Raw genomic sequence first — 26,538 nt, forward strand, 5'->3', positions numbered from 1 at the left:
TAATATATCAGTACTCGGTTCAACCATATAATCTGCTTGAGGTGAGACTTGTTAAAACTCTGAGCACTCCCAAATCACCGAGGGCCAAACAGGACAACAGATGTAGGGAAAGCGAAAATTCCAGGTGGATTAGGCACAATGCTGCTGTAGTTCCACTTGAAGACCCAGGCAGAATTACAAACAGCTTCAACTCAATTTAGCTTAATTCACTTTAGGAGTAAATCAAAGAAACTCACTTTAAGCTTGAACAACAGGATACAAATAGGTTTCGTGTGGCTTACCAAGCAGGTTTGTGTAGCTCTATGGAATACTTCAATAACATGTAACAACAGAGGAGAGAACAGGAAAAAGATGTTGTGAGGCACTGAAGAAGCTGCTCATTTTTGGACAGAAGGTGTGAGGTGTTATTTCTGCTTTAACCTTACTGGAGCGTGGACATCTGCAGCCAAGCCAGTCTCTCTTTATTGTCCACAAAAAAGAAAAGATACTTTTAATATTAGAGTTGCCTGGGAAAAAGTAACATGCTGTTTTTAGGATGAAATTAATCATAGGCTTGAAGTAGCTGTCACTAATGGACAGAAATACAGGTTGTATGACTTAGAGGAAGTCAATCATGCTTAGTCAATAAAACCATATCTAACAGTGACAATATCCAGGCAGAGAATATATAGTGGCAGCATTCTAAACTAGCAAGTCTGGTAAGCATCAGAGTCCCATTCACATCACTATGTTCAAAAACCATATATTTATGTTTGACTCAAGGTGACAGGAAAGAACTAGCCAGAGATATTGGCTGCCAAAAACATGCAAGAAGAGGAGACAAAAAGATAATTGAGTTGGTAGAATGAAATGAAAAATGGTTGAAATAACTGATTATAAAAAGAAGATAAAGTTCTAAACCACAGGTAATTTATCTGTGTCAACAAAACTCAAAGCCCTAGATAAGGATGGCACTAAACGTTAAAGTAGCAGCAATATTTTTTCCCATATGGTCTCAATGGTACAAGCCCTAACAGGGCAAACACTGCTAAATACAAGGCTTGTCTGATGGATGGAAGTGTTATGATTGCATGAGGAAAACCCTGCTACCTGCCAGCATATTATGCACTTGCTACATCTGTTTGTCAAGAAACTAACTCAGCAGTTTTGTAAAAAAAAAAAAAAAAAAAAAAAAACGTAATTCTAAATTCCCAACTAGCCCTTCAGAAAAGCTGCTTGTTCCAGGGCAAAGAAGAAAATCCAAGTCCTATTACATAAACTCCAAGTAAAAAAAACACACCAAGGAGTAAAAAGTCACCATATCACCTTACAGATAAAAAGAAACTGACTGAAGACTTATGCCTATTGCTGGCACATCAGCTTTCACCAGAACAAATACAGTGACAAGAAATGATAGCAACAAACTTTTCTACATGAAGTAATCTGCCTTTGTGTAGCACATGCTGGAGTTAATGGTGCACTGCCCTGCTGACACAGAGCACAGACAAACAAAACCAAGGATCAGTTCCCAGTTCTCTCTGAGATGTTTATTCCCACTCACAACTTTGGGGGGACCCAGTACTCTGACAATGTACTCACTTCTCATATATAGTATATAAGCAGAACAAAGTAGCACAAAGTAGATTGATTTAATGCAGTAAAGTTAGAAAACCTAATTCAGGCATTTCATCCTCAGTATCAGTTTTGTATAGCAGCTGGGTCTTCTAAAATGACAGAAATATTGCAGGTATGCACAATTCAAAAGAGAATAAGGAGGCCAAAGAGCCACTAAAGCAGTTAACTCGTGAATGAAATTTGCCAGAATGCAACAACAAGAACATAAGACATATTGCAGGTGGTTTCATCGAAGGCCATGACTGACCACTGATAGTAAGATTAAAAAACTGGCAGAGCAAAACCAAGATGAGATTCACAGGCTTATTACTCTCTGTAGCAGTACAAAAAAAATTAGGATAAAAATTAACACAGTTTTCAAGACAAAAGTCAAATTATTTTCAGCCTGTGTACCATTAAGGAGAGAAAAAACATAGGCAAATTTGTTGGCATACTTACTAGGCTAATGACCACTTTTCTAATTTCATTGAAGTTATTTTTCTAACATGGTTTTTGTTAGCTAATGATTTCATCAGCTAAGAAAATTAGCTAGTGGTTAGGCTAAACATTTTTAAATGAAAGAGCTGTGGAAAATGGTGCAGAAGGCTCAAAAACTAAATGGGCAACAGCAGAGACCCAGGCTGTGGCACACTGCATACTCACCCCTTCCTACACTGCCTGATGCTCTCCACACCAGCACACCATGACAGATATTTTGCATATTGAAAACATGCATTGTTCCACAGATCCATCCCAGAATAATTTCTCTGCACCCAAAATACAGCCTTAAGAACAGACCTTACAGAAGCCTAGGAATCTAACTTTGGGAATGACTCCCTTAGAGCAGTATGTCATGCAGTGTATTCCCTGATATGAGAAAGTGTAACCTTCACCAGTGAAAATTTCAGCATAGTTTTGTGACTTCTTTAGAGCTGAGATAAAGTGTTGGGGATAAATAAATTTATTATGGCTTATATGTATCAGATAAACGTTAACAGAGTAAAAAGGACTAATAAGAAATCATTTATTTATGTCAGTTTATGTCAAGCTGTCTGGTATTTTGTTATAATTGAAAATATTAGCATGATTGGAGTGTCACCATGATTTCTGTTCCATGTGGTAATAAACAAATGTACTGTTTTAAGCAAAGCACGTTTTTATTTGAAGTAAAATCCTTAAAAAGAAGCAAGTATTCTCAGGTACCAGCAGGATGATTACAGAAATCTGCCCGTTGCCAATTTCCCTGGAGAACGACCTGAGATTCTCGCCTGAAGGAATCCCAAATTTCCCATATGCCCTGCCCAGATGGTAGCTGTGGAAAAGACCAGACTGACTAACAGGGCACTACAGACAAAGTAAATGAATTAGAAGGAGCCTTCCCTGCCAGCAAAACCTGGCTGGTGCTGGCTCACACCCAGCAGGCTGGTTCAGATGCACTCAGGCAAACCCAGAGGGGTTCACCTGTGTCTGCCACACCTGGACCTGTCCTCTCATCTTGGAGCTTCAGGAGACTTGAACAGCATCAGCCAGGAAAGCCAAGAAAAAAGAGACAAGTTTTTGAAGCCTTGTCTCTTAATCAAATGCTCCAGCTATTTCTCTTGACCTCTTTTTAAATTTTCTTGGTTTTACTATTAACTGTTACTGAGAACTGTTTAAATAATCCATTTCAGAACACAATTTTTGTGTGAATACTTTTTTTTCATGTTTGGTGACATTGCATGAGAGGAGAAACAAAGTAATAATAAAAAAGGAAGGCTTGAAATAACCAACTCAAAACACAGGTTTCCTGAAAACTACTTTTTCTGAGGCATATTTTCAGAAAGTGGCCATCCAATGACATTTTTGAATAACTCTGGCATCCATTTTGGACTGGACATGTCTGACTATCCTACCATACCCTCACTTAAGCCATGAGACTGTGGCTTTTTCTCTGTTACAAAATACTGGACAATTTTTATCAACTATTAAGTATCCTCCAAGTCAAAACTCTTCCATTTCCCTTGAAAATTTAGCTGTGATTTTTTTTTAGGCAATGTGCTCCATTATTTGAACAGTCTGTTTATTGATATAAGTGTCTTTTTTTACCTTTATGTGTTGATAAACCTTAAAAAGACTGGATGACAAGATAATTCTGGGGTTTTTTTCCTCAAAAATGTATCCACAATGAGGAATAAAATAACCTGCCATTAGCACTGAAATCCTACCATTAGAAGAGAACACCACCTATTCAAGCATTATTACACTTTACCCCACAGGATGAAAAAACTCTTATAATTACCTCCCAGTATTTTACAAACAACTTTTAGATACCAGAGCTCCAATTGCTTTAATCTTTTAAATGGTCTTGGACAAATTACTTTGATTTGGAGTCTTAAAGCTATAGAGAACCTGAGATAAGCCTGAGCTAATGTTCATAGATACAAAAGCACATAGACTTATTAGTCCTGGGGGGAAAATCTAGCTGGAGTATGCTGCAGAGCTCAGTGACAATTCCTTGCAGCAGTGAGACTATTGCTTTTCATATATATATGAGCAAGTAATGCCTTTGAACTATGACAAAAAACCCTTTTCCTTTGAGGTGCTTCATGAGAATATTGGTTTTTTGCAGCACAAAGCATCTAAGCCAGATGTCACAAGCTGCAGCAAGGATAGTTCTGGCTGGATATAAAGAAAACACTTTTCACAGTGTAAATGGTATAAAGACCTGGCAGAGGTTGCCTAGGAGGATTGTGGACTCTTCACCCTTGAATATGTTTAAAACTCAAGTGCACAAGGCCCTCAGTAGCCTGAGACAACCCTGAAGTCATTCCTGCTCTAAGTAAGGGCTTGGACCAGATGGAGGGATCTTCCAACCTAAACTGTCCTTCTCATATAGGCTCAGATAGATAGTGAAGGAGACTTCTGATATCCATTGGCCTCAGGCATATTAATGGGCAATAGGATTCGTTGTTTTATGTCTTTTCCCTCTTTTGCTTCGCTTTCTAAGACAGGAATATTGAAGCAACCAAAAAATCAAATATACAGTGTGACCTTTTAAAATCACTTATAGGAACTTTTGCTGACTTCTGTAAGTACTGAACTGAACAAATCCAAGATGAAATGTCTACTGAAAAAACCCTGAATAAGCAAGGGACATATCCAGAAACAGAGAATCTGAGTATCAGAAGTGAAAGCTGCATGCTCTTTCTTTGCTGATATCTTCTACCTTTCCATGTATTCCTTCAAAGTTAACACAACACTGTGTTACAAACATTTTTGTTTTAAAAGCCCCCAAACAATACAGATCCCTGTGGATCTTCCCGCACGCTGCTCTCACAGAACCACTGCTAATAAGAAACAGCCAAAACAGGGAGCTCACGGAGGCTGGTAAATGGCATAACCCAAACTTTGCTGTAAAGGAAAGGAGCTGCCCAGGAGGTGAGAGGAGGGCACTCACAGCGTTCAGCCCGCAGAGCTGGTAGCAGCCCATGGTGACGATGACGGTGGCGATCTGCCACCGCACCGCGCGGGTCCGCAGCAGCTCGACCACCGACACCAGCTTGGTGTTCCTCTGCACCCGAGACTCTGCCAGAACTTCTTCTATTTCCTGAGACACGTCATCTTTCCCAAGGAACCTCTGAAACGCTGCAAAGAGAGGACATGTGCTTTAGGCCAGGCACTTGGCGCTGTGTGCATTTATAACTGTCTTGCTTCTTCAAAATGGAAATGTTTGGCACAAACAGGAGGCATACGTGGGCTGCAATGTAATTATTCTTCTACCAACAATATCATATCGCTCTGGATGTGACCTGGTTCGTCCCTGTTATTGGGGTCAGAAACTGAAACAAAACCATAAATTATTTGTCTCCCTACAAGGTCTTTCTAATGTTATTTCATATATAATACAACCTCTAGTGAAGTGTGTAAACCTTGTGTGACTTGAAAATGTTTATTATAAAGCATCTCTGAACATTATTTGACTTGGCTACTTTTGCAGCCTAACAGAATAGCTGGCTTCATTGCTGGAGATAGATTGGAAAAAGAAGTAATAAGATGTAAAAACGCATATAAGTCTGGTAAACCAAGAAAAGGCAGACATTGGAAAGGAGTAGCCACTACTCTTCATATTACCTCTTGTTTTTACTAGTGTATAGGCAAGAATTCACTTTGTCAAAGTGATTAATATTAGAAATAATTACCCAGAGCAGTTCAAGACTTTATATTTGTCAATGGGAACAAATTTACATGGTCAATGTAAGCAACCAACCAACCTCATCTCCTCAGAAAGACACCATTTAACATTGCACACTGACAGCTCACTGAAATATCCTTCCATTGTGATTAATACAGGCTTGCCACCTCACACCTCCTCCGAGATACCTCTGACTGGACATGATGTGTCTCCACAACCTTGTTTGACAGATACTGCCTATGCAGGTGATACTTTTGTCCCAATCTAATGAAAAAACCCCAGGGGTTGGCATTTTAAAAGCTGTTTAAAATGTTCATCATTTCAGAGTGACTGCAGAGAAACAACGACATTACACACACCCCTGCAACAAGGCTTCATGACCCAGTAGGATGCTAACACTCAAAACAATCCTTTACACAGCAGGTCACTCAAAATTGTTATTTTTATTAAATGAATAAGTTCATTTAGTTCACCTAAAAGCCAAATCATTTTTTCTTATCCACAGCTTTCATAACACTGCCTATAAACAAATGACCACATATTTCAGTACTTTTACACAACTTAAAAAGCACTTCGATGGTCAAGAAAACTAGAGATACTGATTAGTCGTGGTTAATACATCCAGACTCTATTTAGATTTTGAAGATTAAAAACGTTATCTTTACCCAGTAGGTGAAAAGGCCAATTAGTGGCATTTCATTGTTGTGAGGGATGGGTCACACAAACGAACTGGTGGCCTCCCCAGAGCATCCCTCTGACACTTTGGGGAATGCACAAGGCTGCACATTCTGCCTGGCTCCTGGTCTCGTGGAGCAGGGATCCAAATTTTTCTGAGGCACTTAGCACTTGTAATGCATTCTGAAGGGCCCCACATAATTCTGCTTAACAAGATGGATGATTTTTTTAAAGGCATGAACCACCTCTGGATGCTGAGTCAATTCATAGCATTCATATATTCTGATAACCACTTTCTCTCTTGTGGGAGGAGAGGTCAGGATTTTTAAATCTCTCAGTAAAAGCACAAGGTTTATCTTTTCACACAGGCTGTACAATCAGAAACGAATTAAAAAATTGAGACCTCAGAACTAAAACTTTAAGCTGGTCAGTTTTGTCCTTTGTTGTTGCCCATTTTTTAATAAATAACATGCTGAACACTCATTTTAATGAGTGTGATGTATTTAAAGACACTGATAAGAAATGTAAAATTAGAACAGTGTGTGCCTACAGTATGTTTAGATTAATGTCTCATGCTGAAATTATACTTTCCTAAGTACTACTAGAATGTCAATCAAGAAAAATTCAGGCAAAATGAGGAGAACCAGACATGTATCACCATAGTCCTCCATGGAAGGATTCTCTCAGATTTTTAAGCATCTGGTTTATCAGTGTGAATTAGGTCAGTGCACAATTTTCTTTATTTTTCCTGTCCTTAGAATCCTCAGGATGACTTTAGGGCACTCAAATCAAAAATCTAGGTGCAGTCAAAAATCTAGGTGCAGTCAAGGAAAAAGACAGCAATCTGTCTATTTCTAGAGGGACCAGGACCTAAATTGCAGGAACTAAAAAACTGCAATTACCAAAATTGTCAAGTACAAGGCAGGAAAAACATAGACACCCCATTTCTTTTCTTTCCTTCATGGGATTAAGTAAAGAGATGTAAATGCCACTAGGTAACTTTGATGCATACTTAAAACTACCAACTAGTCAAGAAATGCTAAGAAATTACTGTGCTATACATGCATAGTTTTGAATAGACATCACCCAACCTTCTTGGAAAAACATTTTCCTGCTACTCAACGTCTTTAATTTTCTTCCATTACCAGATTTTCAGTACAGTAAAAATCACAATTTTATATATAAATAATGTGGAAATAAATTCTGCATTAGCAGGGAGATAGGGAAATTCAAAAGTCTTTCAATGTGTGATGTTCAGTTTATTAGTTTTACATTCCAAACCCTGGCACTGGGAAGCACAGCAGTCGTTCCTCTCCTTGCTGCAATGACTCATTTCCCTCTGTGACTGGCTGCTCCTCTCTATAGGGAAGCCTTATCTTCATGCAACACTTAAAACCACCTAAGGAGCTGCAGTACTAGAAACTTTTGAAACTTTCCAGATTCCTATTTAATTCCTTTGGATCAGAAGGTTATAGACGCTCAGCCTTCAAAAGTTGGAATACTGCCTTCAAAAGTTGGAATACTGCCTTCATAAATAGGAAAAGAACTGGATGGTGCCAGTCAAGGGGAAAGAAGTCAAGAAACCCTTCATTCACACCACCAGTTTTTATTCATCTCACCTCAGTGAAGGTGTAGCACCTGAAAGAGGTTCAAAGATCTGAAAAAAAAAGTCAGTCGGTATCACCTTTAAAACCTATCAGGCCTTTAAATTAACTGAAGATGGACACTCAACATCTCAGCTACATGGGGAATTACTAATTGTTTTTCCACTACAGTACTTCCAGGACTGTGCAAAGAAAGCAGTTGTTATCAACAGAATTAGCATGTGAACTTTGAGAAGAAATTTTAAAAGATGAAAATTCTATTGAGTGGTTTACAGTATAAAGCCAGAGCCAGGCAAGAGGGGCAGAAAAGAGAGAAGTGGTCAAAATTTGTTTGGGCTTATCTTTTGAAAAGAAACAGACAAAAATTAAAATAACAGACAAATAATTAAAATAATTACAAAATTAAAATAAGGGAGTATTATTGTCATCTGTTTCCCATGGACACATTCACTTCCCTGATGATTAATTATATTAAATCCAGTGTCACAGTCTCTCACACATCTCTGTCTTAGTTCTGCTTAAACTGCATCTTTGGCCACTGTTTTAGACAGTGGAAATTTCCCTGTAATAACTTTACATCAACACAGAAATAATTTACAAAATGAACTAATAGTTATTTTCATATAAACTTATTTTATCAGAGTACTGAATATCCAGAAGAATAATTCAGGTGTATCTTCCTAGAAGAGATGTAAGTATAATAATGCTATTTAAATCTAGAAATATATTGATTATCTACTAGCATGCAGCATAGCAAAATTTAAGAAAAAATCTCAGGAAATATAACTGCAGGGAAATGACTTTAGGCTTTTCTCACATGTCACTTCCCTCTTCTTCTAAGTAAAGAACACACAGATCTTTTTTTGAGTTATTATCCAGTTAAGGATTACATCTTTACCTGTTTGTTTGCCTGGTTTTACACAAATCAATAGGCCTGTTCAGATTCACCTGAAACTAGCCAAGATGTACAGGTAAAGCAAAACATACCCATGCCACCCTAAAATAATACAAGAATTGGTAAACAGAGTTGTATTAAAGATTCAATGACCTAATATCCCTTTTAAAAGACAGGAGATTTAAGAAAAGTTTAAAAACAAATAAGGCACACCACAATCCAACTTTTGTCAGGCAAACATCTGAGATGAAGCCTTTACCATAAGCCAGCAAGTGTAGTAATCATGGCTATCTCTCCCTTTCCAGAAAGAATAGTTTATAATCCCTACAGACATACAAAACCCACAGAGAAACAAAAATAAATCATATGTGTGCTTGTTGTCAGTCATAACAACTTACTTTAATCACTAAATCTGCAGTAATTTTTCCTGCTGTAACTTAGAGTTTAAAACCTCTCCAGTCTATTTGGGCTCCCTGAAGGGCTTTGTAAAAAATTGGCTACCTGCTTTTTTACATCAGGATTGGCCTTGCTCTTTTGGCACATGAAAAAATATCAACCCTAATCCATTTTTCTAAAGATTTAAATGTATGCTTCTTATTATACCTATTTAAATGCTTCTTTCATAACCATGGAACTCTTAATGTATGACTGAAAATACTAGATAAACAGATTTTGTATGTCACCAACAGATGTTGCTGTGACATTTTATCCAAGTTGTTTGACCCTTAAGACATAAAAATATTCTTGTTCTCTGGCAAGCTGGGTTACCAGCTGAATTCCATTATTGATTTACATGACCTGCTACTGCAGCTGCATAGAAAATACAAGGTTCCTCCTTGTAACAATGCACTTCAAAAAAGACACCTCAACTCTCCAACTGCAAGTGTTTATAACCAATGCTGTTAGTCGTAACAAATTATTGCTACTACTGATTTTATTTATATTACATCACTGTGATACTCACAGATCAGGGGTGCACTTGGCATGCAACTAATAGACAGCTAGTGTGAAATCCCTGTCTAACTGTCCTAGAACTGGGATGGTAAACTGATGTAATTATAGCAGCAGGTTTTTCTTTTTCTTCCTGTTTCTATCCCTGTCACTCTTCATTTCCACAATCTCCTTCCAAAGTCCTTTTCTTCAACCTCTTAAATATCCATTTGTCCTCTACTGTCTGGTCTTGATTAAGAAGAAGGATCACACCAGTTAAATGCTGGGCAATTTCTTCCCTTTTGTTCTTATCAAATGAGAAAGACATTAGTTATGGGACCTGGGAGAGGAGCTGGGATGGTTCTGCCCTTGCTTCATTACCAGAAAATTTCTTGGGAAAAGCAGGTTTACAGATTGTGCTGTTGATCCAGTGGACTGTTCTCTCCCCAAAACACATGGATCAACAGTGAGACAGGAATATAAGAGATAGTTCCTTTGGGTCTCAGGGGGTAGGATACAGGTTGGTGACCTCCAGGAAGATGAGCCAAGCTCATCTGTCAGTGCTGCTTTTGGCAGCAGACAGCAGCAATTCAGACATGGTGTCTGTATGTCTGATCAGACAAACATTGGCTCAGCACCCACAGTGTGCACTGCTGGAAAGGGGAGAGCAGGGCACTGGGTAAAACCCTGCTAATGGGGCTCTCCTGACCTCACTCATCTGGGGCATCTCTGCCCCTGTGCCCCAAAGAATTGCTTCTCTCATGGTGGTGTGGTTTAGGCTTGCACATGATGCCTCTCTACTCTAACCCTCTACACTCATTCCTTCATTTTTTCATTGTTTACACAACACGTTTTGGTCCTTCCCCTTCTCCCAGTCTCTTATTTGCCCCTTAAAGACAACTGCCAGAAAAGAGGTTGACACTGTTTGTATTTTGGTAGTTATAGACTGGTTATCTCCTGAGACAGAGAAGAAAAGGAGAGGATGAAAGCAAGGGCAAAACTTTGTGGAAACTCAATGACCTACATTATCTCACTGGATATTATTGCTCTAAAACAATTAGGAAGATTAATGTCATCAGCTCCATTTTAGGAGCTTTGACATACATGCATGCTTTAGAGTATTTCATAAAGACTAACATAGTCATCTGCTTTAAACACAGCAGACCTTTTGCAAATAATAGTTTTTTATCTCTCTGACAAGGTATAATCCACAGTGAAATATATATTTGCACGAATAGCCTTGATCCATTACGGGAAGGAAAAGGGATTTAGTCAGTAGAAAGAGTTGCAAATTTCCAATAGTAATATGCAGATTTAAGCTAAGAGGCAAATAATTTAAAAGCATTATTATAATCATCGTTAAAATGAAGAATTCTGCTTTGTCATTATATTACTTATAAGCAGGAGGGCATTTTAATAAATCACAACTCCTCCAATCTCCCTAATACTTCGATATTTCCTCCCCCATTTCTGCTGATAATGCAGTATCCAGATAATTTGTTGTGATTGTTGGTTCACTCTCCTATTATTTAAATTCCACTGTAGACTACACACAAAATCAGTTACATTGTGTACTACAACATATCTCAGAATTGAGTCTTTTCTTGTAGAATTAATAAAATCCAAAAACATATATTCATATACAGTTACTTTGAAAAGCTTTTTATATCAGTTGCCTCTTTTTTCTCAGAGTATCTAAATATATAGTCCTTAGGGTGGCTCATGAAAACCATCTTCTTGTGATCAGTAAACCAGTGGTAAAGCTCATTTCCCCAGACAACTTCTCTCCTGATGCCCTCTACTCCAAAACCTACCCCCAATGTCTCTGGATTAGATTTTGAATTATTTCCAGAACATGTATACTGAAAACATCCCAAAGTGCAGTTGGCACATTACCAGCAACAGTAAATGGTGTGAATTTCAGGGCAGGTGGTGTTATTTTACTGTCATGTTTTATAATTTTTAAACTTCACCTATGAGAGGTCCAGTCTCACTGTTAGTGTTGAGGTCTCCAGGTACTGTAGGCAGAATTTTCAATAGTTCCTCATAGCAAGTGTGACATTATGCAATAGCATTGCAGATGCAGACCTTTTGCCAGCCATAGCTCTGGAAATATATCTGCAGTTTTATCAGGCAGAAACGAGCCAGTTTAAACTTGGCACCCAAAAGCATTTCTTCCCTGCCCAGCCATGGTGCATGGAGAAGTTTCCACCTGACAGCCAACCTGATCTGAGTCCTGCTGGTGCTCTGAGCACAGCTGGCAGGGCAGCCCTTTCCTTCATGGTCCTTGGAAAAGCTCTTCTCACCTCCTCAAAACTCTGCTGACTCTATGAAACCAAAGAACTCTTCCCAAAGCCTTGTTGCTTTTATGCTTTTTTTTTTTTTTTTAAAAGCATTGAACTGTATCTCTAAGTGTCTGAGGCTCCAAGGCTTATAAAATTCTTCATTCGACACCAAATTGAGACAAAATGAGAGTCTCTTCAGTGTGCTATTTCTTTTTCAGAGGGCTCTTCAGAACAAATATACCCTGATTTTTAGTTTCAAAAAAGAAGAAACTGGGTAGAGTTGCATTAATTTCATGAGAAAAGATTATTAAATTTATATTTCAGGCGTTAATACCTTTTCAAGCACTTTTGCAAGTAACAAGTTCGCGACTGAAAATGTTAAGGGTTGTATTCAAACAAAGTTTTAAAGAATAATTTGTAAAGCAGTTATTTTTGGTATTTTGGTTATGCAGTTATGTTTGGTATTATAATCAGAGGCCTTTTTTGTACACTCCTGTTTTTAATATGTCCTTATAATAAGCTAAACCAAATTTTTAGCATTCTCTCATCTGTACTGGGATCATAATAAATTTACTGGGGTGGAGAATACAGCAACTGTGATCACACAAGTGAATTGTTTTATACCTAGCACTTAAAGTAAGGACAAAATATTCTGTGTCTGTGAAGCTGAAGCAATATGGAATCACTGGAATTTTTCAGTTAAATATATGTATGGGGTTTTTATTAGATCTACAGAGGTTATTGAGTTACAGAACACAGAGCCAAACACTGTGACTACTGGGAAAAAAAGGCAGCAATAGAATCAGTGTTTATATTAGTCAAAGTGCAAAGAATGTAGACAAGGGAGAGTCATGATGGCTGAAATCACCTTTCACTTCCAAATGAACCCTGCACAGAGTGGCTGGCACCCAATAGCAGGATGATTTGGTTAATTCTGTATCACCATGTGTAAAGTTATCTAAGTTACCTTGCTGGATAATTTAATTTATAAAAACTTTGAAGCTACAGCCATATTTACACATACAGAGACAAACAATGTGAGAAAATTATAGCCAAGAGAATTTTTCTTATGAGGATATTCTGCTTTAATTTGGTATCAGAAACAGGTATCTCCAGCCTGAATCCCTATAATAAACACCCTCTATTGCAAGAAACTAACATATCCTACCTTTTTCTGCCTTGCTCCTGTTGTGCTTTTCGAGTAGGAGGTACCGAGGACTTTCGGGAAGAAAAGGCAGAATCACGACTTGTATCAGTGATGGAACAATGATTGCTCCAAATAGGAAAGGCCACCGAGATTCCTGCAAACAGATGCAAACATGAGTCAGTAATACTCTCCCATGGTGACATTTAGAAGAAAAAGAGCTTTGATAGGAAACGTTGCAAATTTTCATCATTCAAAGTATCATGTCCACCACCAGAGTGGTGTGCTCCTCCTGAGTTTAGTAAGTGGTTTGAACGCTTCCCTCTCAGATCATCAAGGGCCAAGCCCCCAAACTACTTTCCATTTACAGGTTTTTTTTTACATTCTTTCACTTCAGCAAGGCCTAAAGCACCACGTTCTGCATGGCATGGGATGTAATCCACGCCTCAAACCTAAAACGAGGCTCAAGATAACTAAATAATTCCCAGAAATAATGGGTGGAATACCTCCTAATCTAACTTTTCACTTGCTCTTTTAGGTGAGAGAGGTGTTTTTTAAAAAATTCTCCTGGGATGGGAAAATAACTTGAGAAAGTGTTTTTTCAAGCAATTTAAAGCTTGAGGTAATTGATCTCCCTAAGAGCCTGCATTACCATGGAGGCTTCAAGACCCTATTTCTTCATTCCTTTTTTCTTTATTTTTTTTCACTTAAGTGGAAAACTTTCTGTAATGTAGGTGAATCTAAAGTGGTTAGTACTGTTTATAGACAAATAAGCCTGGATCTTATTTTAAAAACTAGAAAACTAAGGTTAAGACTTTAAAACCAATCAATAACCACATAATCAAAATGGGTAGTGGTTGTAAAGAATAGCTAAGGAAAACAGGCAGTATAACTTGTCACCTTCATTCCATATCTGCCTAGAATTTTTAACAATACTTCCAGATAAAAATCATACTCTTGATCAGCACATTGTATTTTCTGTAGGTTTTTTTCTACAATGTCAAGGATGCTTCTCAAAGGAAAAAAATATTTTTTATATACTATTACTATCAGCATTCTGCCCACCTATGGAGACTTCCATGGAATAAGCTTACACTCCTTTCAAAGTCTCCTATAGTGTATTGTTTATAAGTTGGTCACATTTATCTCAAATAACTCTTCTTGAAAGCTTTATTTTGAAAAAGTTATGAGCAAGACTCAGAACTTACCCACCACAATAAATAACAAACCCTGCTACTATAATCAAAATTTACTTTGCCAAAATTGATTTTTGCCATATAAGACATCGAGTTTCTTATATTTTGTCTATTAAAGATTTCTGTTTGACTTTTTATCATGCTAACTTCTAAAGCCTTAAGGTAAACCCATAAATACTCATAAATATGCTCCCACTTGCCATTTTAGCATGAACTGATCAGGAAGTCAATTAAGCCAATGGAAACTTCTCCATCAATTTCAAAAGATTTAATGTCTGTTCAATGTTATGGAGAGTGGGTTCTACTTGCTTTTCTCTTAATTTACACTATACAATCTTAGCTTTATCTGCCTGCTACAGAAAAGAAATAGTAGGACTAATATAAGTTTTAAGAGTTCATTAAAATTGCTGGAAATCAGGCTGAACTAGACCCTATAAAGAGAACTAAGAGAAACAGGGAAAAGGAGGGTTTCATAACTTTTTAAAGAAGGGATAGAACAGGACATATACTGGGACAGTGCTCAGAAGCAGTAATAAACTAAGGGCAAAAGACAGGATAGGTGACTTAGAAAACCCTTAAAACACTTTGCCTCAATTGTCAGCAGTAAGGAGTAGCACACAGGCACTGCTGGGAGAAATGGAAACAACTATATCCCATTTTATTTCAGGAAAAACTTAAAAGAGCATTAAATGTTTTAATTACAGGGGACTTGATTTCATCTCCCGCACAAAATTGCTACAAATAACATGTCAAGATAGTAAAATTTTCATTTTAAACTGTCACATTATGGTTATTTGCTTAGGCTGGAGCATAAAAAACCTGGCTTTGATGTATTTACAAAAGACAGTTAAACAGTAGAGCAAGTTTGACAACCACAGACTCATTCAAAGGTTGATGTACTAAAGTGCAAAGCTGCAGAGACAGAAGATTAGGTGGAAGGGAGGAAGATAAAATGTGGCATGGATTTATCAGCTGCAAATGAGACAAGATTATGGTGCACTGAAATACAGAAAAGAAAATGTTGCCATGTCAGAAAATCATCAGCTAAAATGCAGAAAATGGAACTTATTGTAACCATCAAAAAGTGGAAAAGAAGCTGACGTGAGGAAATGTCAACAGGCCAGCTGAACTATCCCTATCAAACTCAATAATCTATTTAAGCACTAGTTACATTTAATATTCTCAGACATTAGGAACATTTTGATAAAATGTGAAGACACTCAACACAGACCAGGTTAACAATATACACATAGATAAATTTTAAAGGGAGAACAGAATTGTTAGCAGGGTCATGCAACAGAGGTGGGAAGAAGTGCTGTAGTGCCCTGGATGTGGACACCGATTTTTTGAAAGATTTAGTGTGGCCAGTTAAATATCCCAGTATGAGATGGATAACAGGATCAAAAAGACTGAGTAAGGAAATATGCAACTATGACAGTCTTCACTCTCTCTGTTTCTCTCTAAATAATTTCACAGAAACAGAGAAGCATAGAATGGAAGGGACCTCTAAGATCATCTCATTCCAACACCCTGCCATGGGCAGGGATACATTCCACTATCCCAGGTTTCTCAGTACCCATCCAGCCTAGTCTTGAACACTTCCAGGACTGGGGCATCCACAGTTTCTCTGGGAAGTCTGTCCAGTGTCTCACCACTCTCATAGTGAAGGATTTCTTCCTAACATCTATGCAAGACTTCTCTTTCAATTTAAGAAATAGATTTTATTTATGAATTTATTTTAAAAACATAATCTGGACACAGATCCCACTCCCCATTTCCAGCTGAGTATCAACCACTACTGCACAGCCAGGCTCCTTGTTTGTTCTCTGCCCAGAGTTTGGGTTTCTGTGCTGTGGAGATCTCCATGTCCCATTGAGCATCCTGACCCCACAACTGCTCCTGGGCAAGCTTCCCACATCCTGTCTCCTGTCCATTCCAGAGCCACAGGGAAACGCCCATACCCCAAACACCTTCTCCTAGGCTCAGGCTGGACATGGGGTAGCACAGGGCACTCCCCAGCCCTGCTCTGCATCCCTGGGTAAGCACCACGCTGCCTCACAGATTTGCCAAGGGCTTTGCTACCTCTACTGCTTGAAACGTGCAGAAGATGGTATCAAAACAAATATTCTTTCCCCCTTTGTAGCATTTAGTGTACAGGATGAACTGTGGTCTCAGTTAGCAAGTCTTTTTACCAGTCATTATTAAATAGTCGCCCTTTAAGTATTTATTCTAAAATTAGTTCCTTGGGAATGGGGTGTGATGAGTTTACTGCAGTGCTGAACAATTTATAAACAGAAATGACCTTTTTGTATAACTTTCTCATGTAAAATGACATATTTTACCCATTTTATATGTGGGGAACAAAGAGACAAAAGCCTCTGCCATCCAATGAAAGATATTGAAAATATCCAGGAAATAGTGATTTGGTGGTGTCTTCTTTCTCATGTTTTATAAGAAGCAGGAACACTTTTAAAATTTTAGTTTGGTTAAATATAATGACACACACATACAGAAAGAAATTTCTCTAGTCTAATTTTTAGATGCCCAGAAGCATTTTGCCTCAGCTTCCTGCTGCAGCTCCAGAAGAATGCAGGTCTCTGATATTCTGTGTCACATCTGCCAGTCTCACAACAACATCTAAGGTACCTTAGAGAATGAAGATGATACTAGGTACTTATATTCAAGCAATTGAAATTTGTCCTTTCATGTAGAGACTTGGCACAAAAAGTGCATATCAGAAATATTCCATTTGCTTCTCAAAAAACCAGAAATTGTATCCTTACTCAGAGCAGACTGGGTAAATTTCTTAGGCATGCAAAGCCCAGAACACTGCACAAGTTCAGCATTTCTTTGTTAATCTGCTAACATACCACATAAAACACTCTTAAAAGTAAAGTCCCCGGGGCTAGGGACTGAAAAAGCACTGAGATGGAACTAATTTCTTAGAATTAGAGCCATCTTTTCTTCCTTTAGTCAAGGGTATGGCATAGTGGTGATGACCATGAGGCAGCAGAGAAAAAAGAACTTCTACATGTCAGACTTTAGAGCAGGTACTCGGGTAAGGTGCAGAATGACTGTCTTCCTCTTACCTTCTTTGTACCACTCCAAACACTGCTCTACACCTCCTCTGGCTGCAGAGGATGCTAATCTCACACTTATATCCCTGCTGGACACAATTGTCTCTTTGCATGACCATTTCTGTAACCAAATTTGTCAAAATGTATTTCAATAACAGAGTTACAAATTGCTTACCTTCCTGTTTAAAATAGAAGCAACCCAGATAATATGTGTATTTCATCTCTGTTCTGCACCCAGATGTGCATTTTTACAGGTCACTACTACAGCTATAACTCTGACAAGAAGATTACTCAAGTATCAGTATCTTACCGGGTAATAATCAATACAGAAAGTCACCAGACACAAGGCTGTACAAGTCTGATGTAAAATTCACAGAAATCAGCAGGACATTTTTGTTACTGAGTAAATGGCCTTTGGATGAGAACTTAAAACAGCTTTAAAAGTGTCTGGTGTCTGAGTCCCATGATTTTCTCTTCACCAAATGGCATGTTAGATCATGTACGTATTGAGAGAGAGAATTAAAGTATCTGTTACAAGTCCCCCAGATGGTTTTTAGTCCAATTTTTATTGGAGTAACAACTAACTTTTCACTGCAGACTTATATGCCATATAATTTGTCTTCATTTTTTATTCATCTCCAAGAGAAGTAACCATTTCAGAGAAAAGCAGTGGGAAATGGGAAGCTTTCACATGGGATTATTACCAGCAGCCAGCATATATAATCGAGCTTCTTTAGGAAGAAATATGAGAGGTATGCTGGAGCTAGGCAAACTTTCTGACAGACCTGCTTTTCAGTGATGCATTTAGACTCAGGTTAGCATCCATAAATAACAAAATACAAAAATAGGAAATTAAAATAATTGAGGAGGATAAGACTCAGTTTTTCACACGAGAGTATGCTATCATTCTGATGCCCTTGGGTACCTCAGATGTCCCTGTGGGACTGGCAGATGCAATAGAGATCTCCAAGACCTGCATCCTTCTGGGAATGCAGGGGGAGATGAAGAAAAGTGCTCCAGGGCATAGAAATTGCATTAGATGCAAATATTTTTTATGTGATTATATTTTGCCAAACTGAAGTTATGAAAGTTAGACTAAGGTATATCAAGGTTAAGAGAAAAATAAACATGAAAATACTCAAAGCATGTTTGCTATTTTAAAAGCAATTGAAATGCTTGAATATTTAATCTTTCTTAATTTATTTCTTTAATGAAAACAAATATGGTTTGGATTTTAAGAAAACAAAAACCAATTCATTTTAATTTGACATTTACTTCAAGTTTAAAAATATCTCTCAAAATTCTAATCAAGAATATACCTCCCATTTTTTTCATTTTTGTCAGCAGTTTCAAAAGCAATGACACTCAAGAGTAGAAAACACATCCTACTCAATATGATGACTTCATGCTATCTTACAGTGCTTGACCAACTCACCATAGCATTAATACCTAATTTGTAAAGGAAAAATTTACATATTAAGACATGAATTAGCAATAATGGGTGTTTTTACAATGTGTAATAGAAAGTAAAACTGAAATGTTAATCTTGAAGGTTAAGAACCTTCAAAAATGTTTAAGTGGTGGTTGTCTCCCCAGGGTGTGAAACAGACTTGGAAGGAAGTCACAGGTCGAATAGTTTTAGATTTATTCCTTAATAACAGATTTTTAAATATTATCATATACTCAAGCAGTAAGGAAACAGGCAAATCTGAAATGTTCACTTACTCCTACACATCAGAAGCAGAGTCCAACTTACACAGGGTAAGATGAGTTTTACAGATAGACACTATTTATTATCAGGTCAGCTACAGTAAGTGAAAAACTCACCTTTTAAGTCTGATAAAGTAGCATAAAGTATTATTTTAAATATTAGTATAAACGAATGCTCTAAGTTTAGTTACATGTGTTAACTATGTTTCAGTGGATAAGGAGAAAATTATAAGCAACTGCTATCAGCCTCCACAGTGTTTGGTGTTTTTCCTTCACATCTGTTGAAGGATATCTTTCAAGGAAAGCTTGTCCACTGGTTTTCCAACTGACCTAATTAAGCAAAGAACAGCTACATAGAAATCTTCCCAAATGTCAGGTGGGCACTGTTTCACTCTCTGTGAGTAGAAATCCTCAGAGATGATAAACTTTAATCCCAACATTAGATGCTCTGCCATTAAGTCTTTTGTTCACTGTTGAATCTAAATTATATATCTATCTCCATAGTGCTCTTGTTTCCATAACCACACTTCCACTTTCAGACAACTCCTCTCCTGTAAGACATTCTCCTTCCCAAATGCAAAACTGCAATATTTCAATATTACATATGGCCCATCAGCCATATGTTGTTAAAACTTTGGGAATTGAAGCCTCACAGCACAACTTTAATGGACTGAAACTCATTTGCAAATATGAAAACACACAGCTGTTTTCCCATGCATTACTTAATGAGCTCTGTACAGAAGAGGGATGAATAAATACTGTTGTGTCTGTCTCGGGGAGTCAATAAAAAGTTGATTTAAAATCTCCAGTAAATACATTATCTCAGCTGATCCACAATAAATAAAAACAAAGTACCTCACTTAATGTCTCCTTTAGACATATATCAACGTGCACCACATTCACCCAGCAGGGCTGGTGTAATCCTCTTCCCATGGGTCCTACTGAACTATGAATATACAACAACCCAGAGGGTCCTGGCACCATTTCTGTACTTTTACCAGCACCACCAAGGCTGTGCCTGGTGCCTGCACAGCATCTTCCCTTGACTGCATCAACCAACCCTTGAGTGAGTTGACCCTCATGCCCCTGCTCACAGCTTTATTGAAGTCCTTGACTCTTGATAAATACTTGGAAATTGCTTCAAGCAGAAAGAGATTTTGTTCCTTATGTGTAACTGTAAAAAGAGAATGGAAAAGTTCCATTGCTAGAAAAGGAAAGAACTGAGAATATCTGAAAAAAGATTGCCACCTTCCAAATCTCTGCCTCAAGCAGTTCTTAATTGTGTGTCTGGTAGCAGTTTGCAGGAAGTGCAGGCAGACATCAAACACCTGCTGAAATTAGTGACTATCTGAATGAGCACAGAAACATTTTTGGCCTGCCTTTCTTTCTTTTCTTTCTTTCTTTCTTTCTTTCTTTCTTTCTTTCTTTCTTTCTTTCTTTCTTTCTTTCTTTCTTTCTTTCTTTCTTTCTTTCTTTCTTTCTTTCTTTCTTTCTTTCTTTCTTTCTTTCTTTCTTTCTTTCTTTCTTTCTTTCTTTCTTTCTTTCTTTCTTTCTTTCTTTCTTTCTTTCTTTCTTTCTTTCTTTCTTTCTTTCTTTCTTCCTTCCTTCCTTCCTTCCTTCCTTCCTTCCTTCCTTCCTTCCTTCCTTCCTTCCTTCCTTCCTTCCTTCCTTCCTTCCTTCCTTCCTTCCTTCCTTCCTTCCTTCCTTCCTTCCTTCCTTCCTTCCTTCCTTCCTTCCTTCCTTCCTTCCTTCCTTCCTTCCTTCCTTCCTTCCCTCTCTTTCTCTTTCTCTTTCTCTTTCTCTTTCTCTTTCTCTTTCTCTTTCTCTTTCTCTTTCTCTTTCTCTTTCTCTTTCTCTTTCTCTTTCTCTTTCTCTTTCTCTTTCTCTTCTCCTCCCTCCCTTCCGTTGAGAAAATCCTTTCTTTGTAAGGGTGTTTCTCTGAGTTATTCTCAGTGATATCATCCCCTTAAGGATTTCAGCAGCACTTATAAGCACCAATGTGTCTCCTGTATCCTTAGAAGAAGTTTTAAACAACTCGTCAGGGAAGGCTTTAGCTTTCCATTCAATTTTGCATTTTACTACACAAATATGACACAGTTTTGCGTCTGTGTTTTTAAGGAATTCTGTACAAGCTCAGCAGTCCAGTGAATTGGCAGGGACCAAGGTAATTTGGAGTCACTTTTTGCAAGCCTGGTTCAATAGCAGAATGGTTTCCAGGAGTACTGAGACCACCTCCTCAAACTCTTGCTCTAAACTTAGACAAATCCTGACCAAAAACCCCCACAACTGGGAACCAGAGCTGATGAGAAAAATTCCTGTGTTATTTTTCTCAAGTCCTACTTACCTGGGCTCTTAAGAACTCATTAAGAACTAGTAATTTATATATTAAAATAGACCCCACAAAGCTGCATGTTTCTACAAATACAAACAGCTCCACCATCATCCAGGTCATTAATGAAGGTACTGAACAGGACTGGAACTCTGGGCTACACCACTAATTACTGGCTTCCAAACTCGGCTTTGCTTCAGTTCACTATATTTTTAGAATATAACTCGGCAGAGTGAAGAAGTTACAGGATTTTTTTATTCTACATAGCCAGGTGTTTGAAATTACAAACAGGATACTTTAGGATTTCAAGTGATCCTGGAAAATGCTAAACTGGTGGAGGTATTTGTCTTACTCTAACAGAAAGTACAAACACCTTGTTATATTCTGTAGACAGAATAAAGCATAAGCTGCTTTCATTTCCAACACTGCATGAAGCTGCAAGAGTTCACCTGTCTCTTATTGCCACAAGAGCTCTCTGTTCTATACTCTGAAATTCTCACTTTCATTTTAAAGAATATCTTTAACTATAGTCACTATCATGGCTCAAGGAGAAGATAAACATAGAGAACAAAAGAGCTCACTGAAAAATACTAAGAAACTAGTAAATTCATACTTTGTGTTACCATGCAAATGTGTCAGATTCATTTCAAGATCATCTCCAATTGACCATTTTGCCATTGGTGTCTACCTGCAGGGTTCAGGTCCCTAGAGTGATTTGGAATTGCTTTCTCTACTCATCTGTAATTTTTATTTTAGACAGTTTTTAAGGAATCCTTGAATCTGAGTCAAGAGTCTTAGAAAGAAAGATCAGTTAAAAAAAAAAAAAAGAAAGAAAGAAAGAAAGAAAGAAAAACAAAGGAAAAATCACGCTGAAAATGAAGCTTTGACAAGTAAAATCAAAGCTTATTTTCAGAACAGCCTTCAATTGCACAGGCTGTACAACCTATTCCATCACTGTCTGTTTTCAAGCAAGTGAAGGAGTACTTTTAAAAGACCTTGGTAGAGCAAAAAGAGAAAATCCTGTATAAACTTTTCTAAATACAGTTATCTATCACATCAAATACATCATTTTTAAGTGGTCTGATAAAGAAAATTAGAGTTTAACACAGCATCAACTGAAGTTTTTAGTTTTATCATAATTATTCCTCAGCAAGGTTCATTTGTGTAATAAACAATCGAGAAAGGGACTCAACACAGAGATGTTTCCTTACTAGGCATATAGTACAGTGTCTGTGGAGCTCATTGATCCTTTTCCAGCTTTAGCTCAATTTGCTGCAGAAACTGATATTGATATTTATATCAGTAGCAGAATTTCTTTGGTAAATAATGACTTGTGGGGAGGACAGTTTGGCCAGTGTCATCATGTGTCACAAACCTATTTCCAGCTAAATACCTTTTTAAAAACATATATTCTCCAGCCAAACATGCATTAAAGCTAGAAAAATCCTCAAAAAACTGTGATTAGACTAATTCGTGTGTCTTCCATGACAAAGACAACATCCAATTAATAAAATTTGTAACTTTAACCATGTACACAGGACTTTTGCCATAAATTCCAAATGCTTTTAAAGAAATATTGAGAAGAGTCTAGGAAAGCAGCATTACAGAAAAATGTAATTTCACAATAAATTCTAAACCTTCTCTGGCCCACTTTATTTCTGGTGCACTCATGCTTTGAGTGTTTCCCCAGCATGGGGTTACCCATAGGAGTTTAACTCCATTTTCTCAAGAAGCCACTTCCCAAATCCGATCATTGATACCCACTCCTGTACCTTGTACTGCTTGATTACACACTTTTTAAAACAGAATGACCAGACCTACTATACTAGCAACTTTAAAGAGATGGACACATCAGGAATTTTACTTTTTTTCTGTTTAGTCTACTTTTTTTTTTTTTTTTTTTCCTTGAAACACTAACACAGCGATAGTATTCATGTCCCCCCTGTGAGTCTGAGGATACAAGTAAAGCAAAGTTTTTAGGGTAACACACTATCCATTAGGAAACAATGCAACCATGTAGTTAGACAAGTTCCTGGGTGCTTGAAGTTTATAAAGTAGGGTTGCTGAAGTGAACAAAACAAAACACAACAATTCTATTTGTCCATTGGAGTACCAATGGCAAGCAGCTGTTCAGTCAGAGAAGCAGCCAGAGCTGTCCAGCTGCTGGGGAAATTCCAGGGAAAACAACTTTATCCTGGCACTGCAGGTGCAGGAAAAGGGGCTCAAAGCAGAGGTCTGAGGAAAGCATGGCAAGGGCAACTGTTTCAGCTTTACCTGTCCTGAATAAACATACACACTGTGAAACATTTTTTTCTCTCTCCTATTGATACATAGATAAAAGAGATACTGAAGCTCAATGTATGCTGAAAATAAGAGCACTGTGACTATTGAAAATGTATTCAGAAACTAAATCCTCTATAATCTAAGGAAAGATTAAAGTCCAGCTTCATTAAACAAAATGAAGCTGTAGAATAGCCAGTCTGATGGTTTAAAATGTTTAGATGTTACCATGCTAAGGAAAACCTCTGGAGCAGGATATTCCATGCAGGAGGAACTAGATGAGTTAGCTAGAGAGATACCTAAAGTTTCATGGAATATGTCAGAATCAGGCCAGGCAATATTCCCCCAAGACAGAAAGTGTAAATTTGAACTTTCAAAACTGAAGTTGACAGTGCACTGGCCTTTGGTTTGCAGGAGCAATCTGTCAGGAAAAATAGGCTGGGTGATTCAATTGCAGAAGCACAGAAACAGAGAGAATGGAAATACCTGAAGGGCAGTGCTTGAAGAAGTGACAGGTCTAAGATCGTTTGTCCTTATCTTATTATCTGTTTTTTTTCCTTCAGTCAGATATATGCAAGCTGCACATGCTGTACAACCAAAAATAGCCTGAATTAAATAACCATGTAGCCAGTAGCAATAATTTAGTGCCCATATTACAGCAGATAACATCATTGCACACCTGTGGGCCTGCACCAAGCTGTTTTCTACAGATGCCATGGCTTCCTGAAGAATTCAGGACTCTGGCTTACAGAACACAAGATGCCAGCACGTGGAAAAGAGCACACAGCAGCTGGGCTGCTGGGACAAGCAGGTCACCAGCACGTGAAGTCATTGTGCTCTGTACTCTGATCACCAGCCTGCTTTTCCATGGTGGAATTCCCCAAACCTCAGTGGAGACATTGCAGGTAGGTTTTCTCTTAGGTTATGACCTATAAAAATCAGAATCTTGAATAAAAAGCATTAGTGTTATTTGTTGGATGGCAGGCAATTAGGACTGTGGAAAGCAAGTAAGATTATCAAGTCACTTCAGCAGAGAACTGTTGTCCCAACTGCAGCTTTTTCCTTCAAATATTCACTCTTGGCAAGCATTGCATACTGAAGAAACACATTCTAAAATTAGTACTTTTGGAGACAAATAAAATAATATATATTATTTTATATATATATTTATAATATATATATATATATTTATATATATTACTACATATTCAGAATTTAAAAATGCCTGTATTTAGGTAATCTTTATTAGATTGCAAATTTTTTGTTACATTTGCTTTTTTATACTATAATTTAAAAATTGGACATAGTCATATTTGTCATTGTCATATTTGACTAGTTCATGCCAATATGGCAGGACACAGAAAAGAATTAAATGCATTTCTGCAATACTTCAGACAAGACATTTCCAGGGAAAACAGGAAATATTTAATATAATTCTATTTTTTTAAGTATTATTTCATCTGGGTTAGCTGTATAATCTTGTTCTCCTGGGTTCAAATTTAAACCAAGAATTATTTGAGAGAACAGTTTATGGGGTGAGAAAGAGATTAAAGAGCTTGTGTTACTAGAGGAGGTGAAGTTTAAAACACAAGTGAGGAGAGAGCAAGCACACTGTAGAAGGTGGTGAAAAAAAAAAAGAAACAGAAAGGTTCTAAGGAATAAATAACAGTTGATCAAAAGAATAATGAGAATAAGTTGACAGAACTGGCATGACAAGGTATTAGAAGGAAATGAGAAGATTGTCAATCCTCAGCAGCTCCAGTAGTAAGCTTGGGAATACTGAAGGAATAGAAAGCAGCCAACCAGCCCTGAAACAGCCAGTAACGCAGCCAGAGCTGACCACTGCACCTGGGGCTGCCCACATGCCTCCTGCTGCACCTGACCAATCTTGACAAACAAAAGATTGATAAAAAATCAATTTAGGGCTGCTTAACCTACTTGATACGAAAAGCAGTAAGGGCTTTTGGATTAGCTCAAGTAATACTCATTGCTTTAGAGCTATTTTTATCCAATGACACGTTTAAAGAGACGCTTTTGCATTTGATAACAGAGGAAATCATCACTTAGGTTGTTAATAAATGCTTGTTAACACCATTCCCCACAACTGACATAAACACTTGCCTTTTCTGTGGAGAGACTTCCACAGGACCACTGAAGGCAACAACCTCATATAATCCACATAAATGCATCAAGCTCCAATTTGAAATTTAAATTTTCTGCTCAAGCTACTTCAGCCAGAAGTCTGTTCCAAATGTCACTCTGATGAATTTCAGCATGCAATTATTCGCACAATATTTATAAAAAAAATCATTCTTGTAGCCACATTGTCTTACATTGTCTTTGAGTTTAAGCCACTCTATTCCTTGTTTCTCATGTTAACAAGGTGCAGTCATTTCCTCTCCCTTCCCACTGTTCACTTGACCACACAGCAGTGCTGCTGTTACCTCCTCTTACAAAAAGGACCTCAGCCATGCTGACAGCTCTTCTCATGTCCATCCCTTTTTCAAAGACTCTCTTCCAGCAAGACACTCATCTCTGTTTTTGTCCCTCCTTTCTTCAAAACCATCACTGCTTAGATACTATGGTTAATAACCCCTTGAATATTTGATCCATTTACAAGTAGTAGACACACAACAGATCTCAGCAGAA

General features: G+C 37.7%; 1 protein-coding gene across 2 annotated transcripts in view; it reads right to left on the reverse strand.

Annotated features, from left to right (window-relative positions):
• SLC2A9 (solute carrier family 2 member 9) overlaps positions 1-26,538 on the reverse strand; it is an 84,860-nt gene that overhangs the window by 40,539 nt on the left and 17,783 nt on the right. For both annotated transcript variants that reach the window (XM_014883189.2, XM_014883188.2), the window contains exons 6-7: positions 13,322-13,454; positions 5,030-5,217 (exon numbers count right to left, since the gene is read on the reverse strand). In XM_014883189.2, coding sequence (XP_014738675.2) covers positions 5,030-5,217; positions 13,322-13,454 — 321 coding nt within the window. The remainder of the gene's footprint in view (positions 1-5,029; positions 5,218-13,321; positions 13,455-26,538) is intronic.

This window comes from Sturnus vulgaris, chromosome 4 (genome assembly GCF_052056855.1).
Source record: "Sturnus vulgaris isolate bStuVul1 chromosome 4, bStuVul1.hap1, whole genome shotgun sequence".
In the NCBI taxonomy this organism is placed as follows: Eukaryota; Metazoa; Chordata; class Aves; order Passeriformes; family Sturnidae; genus Sturnus; species Sturnus vulgaris.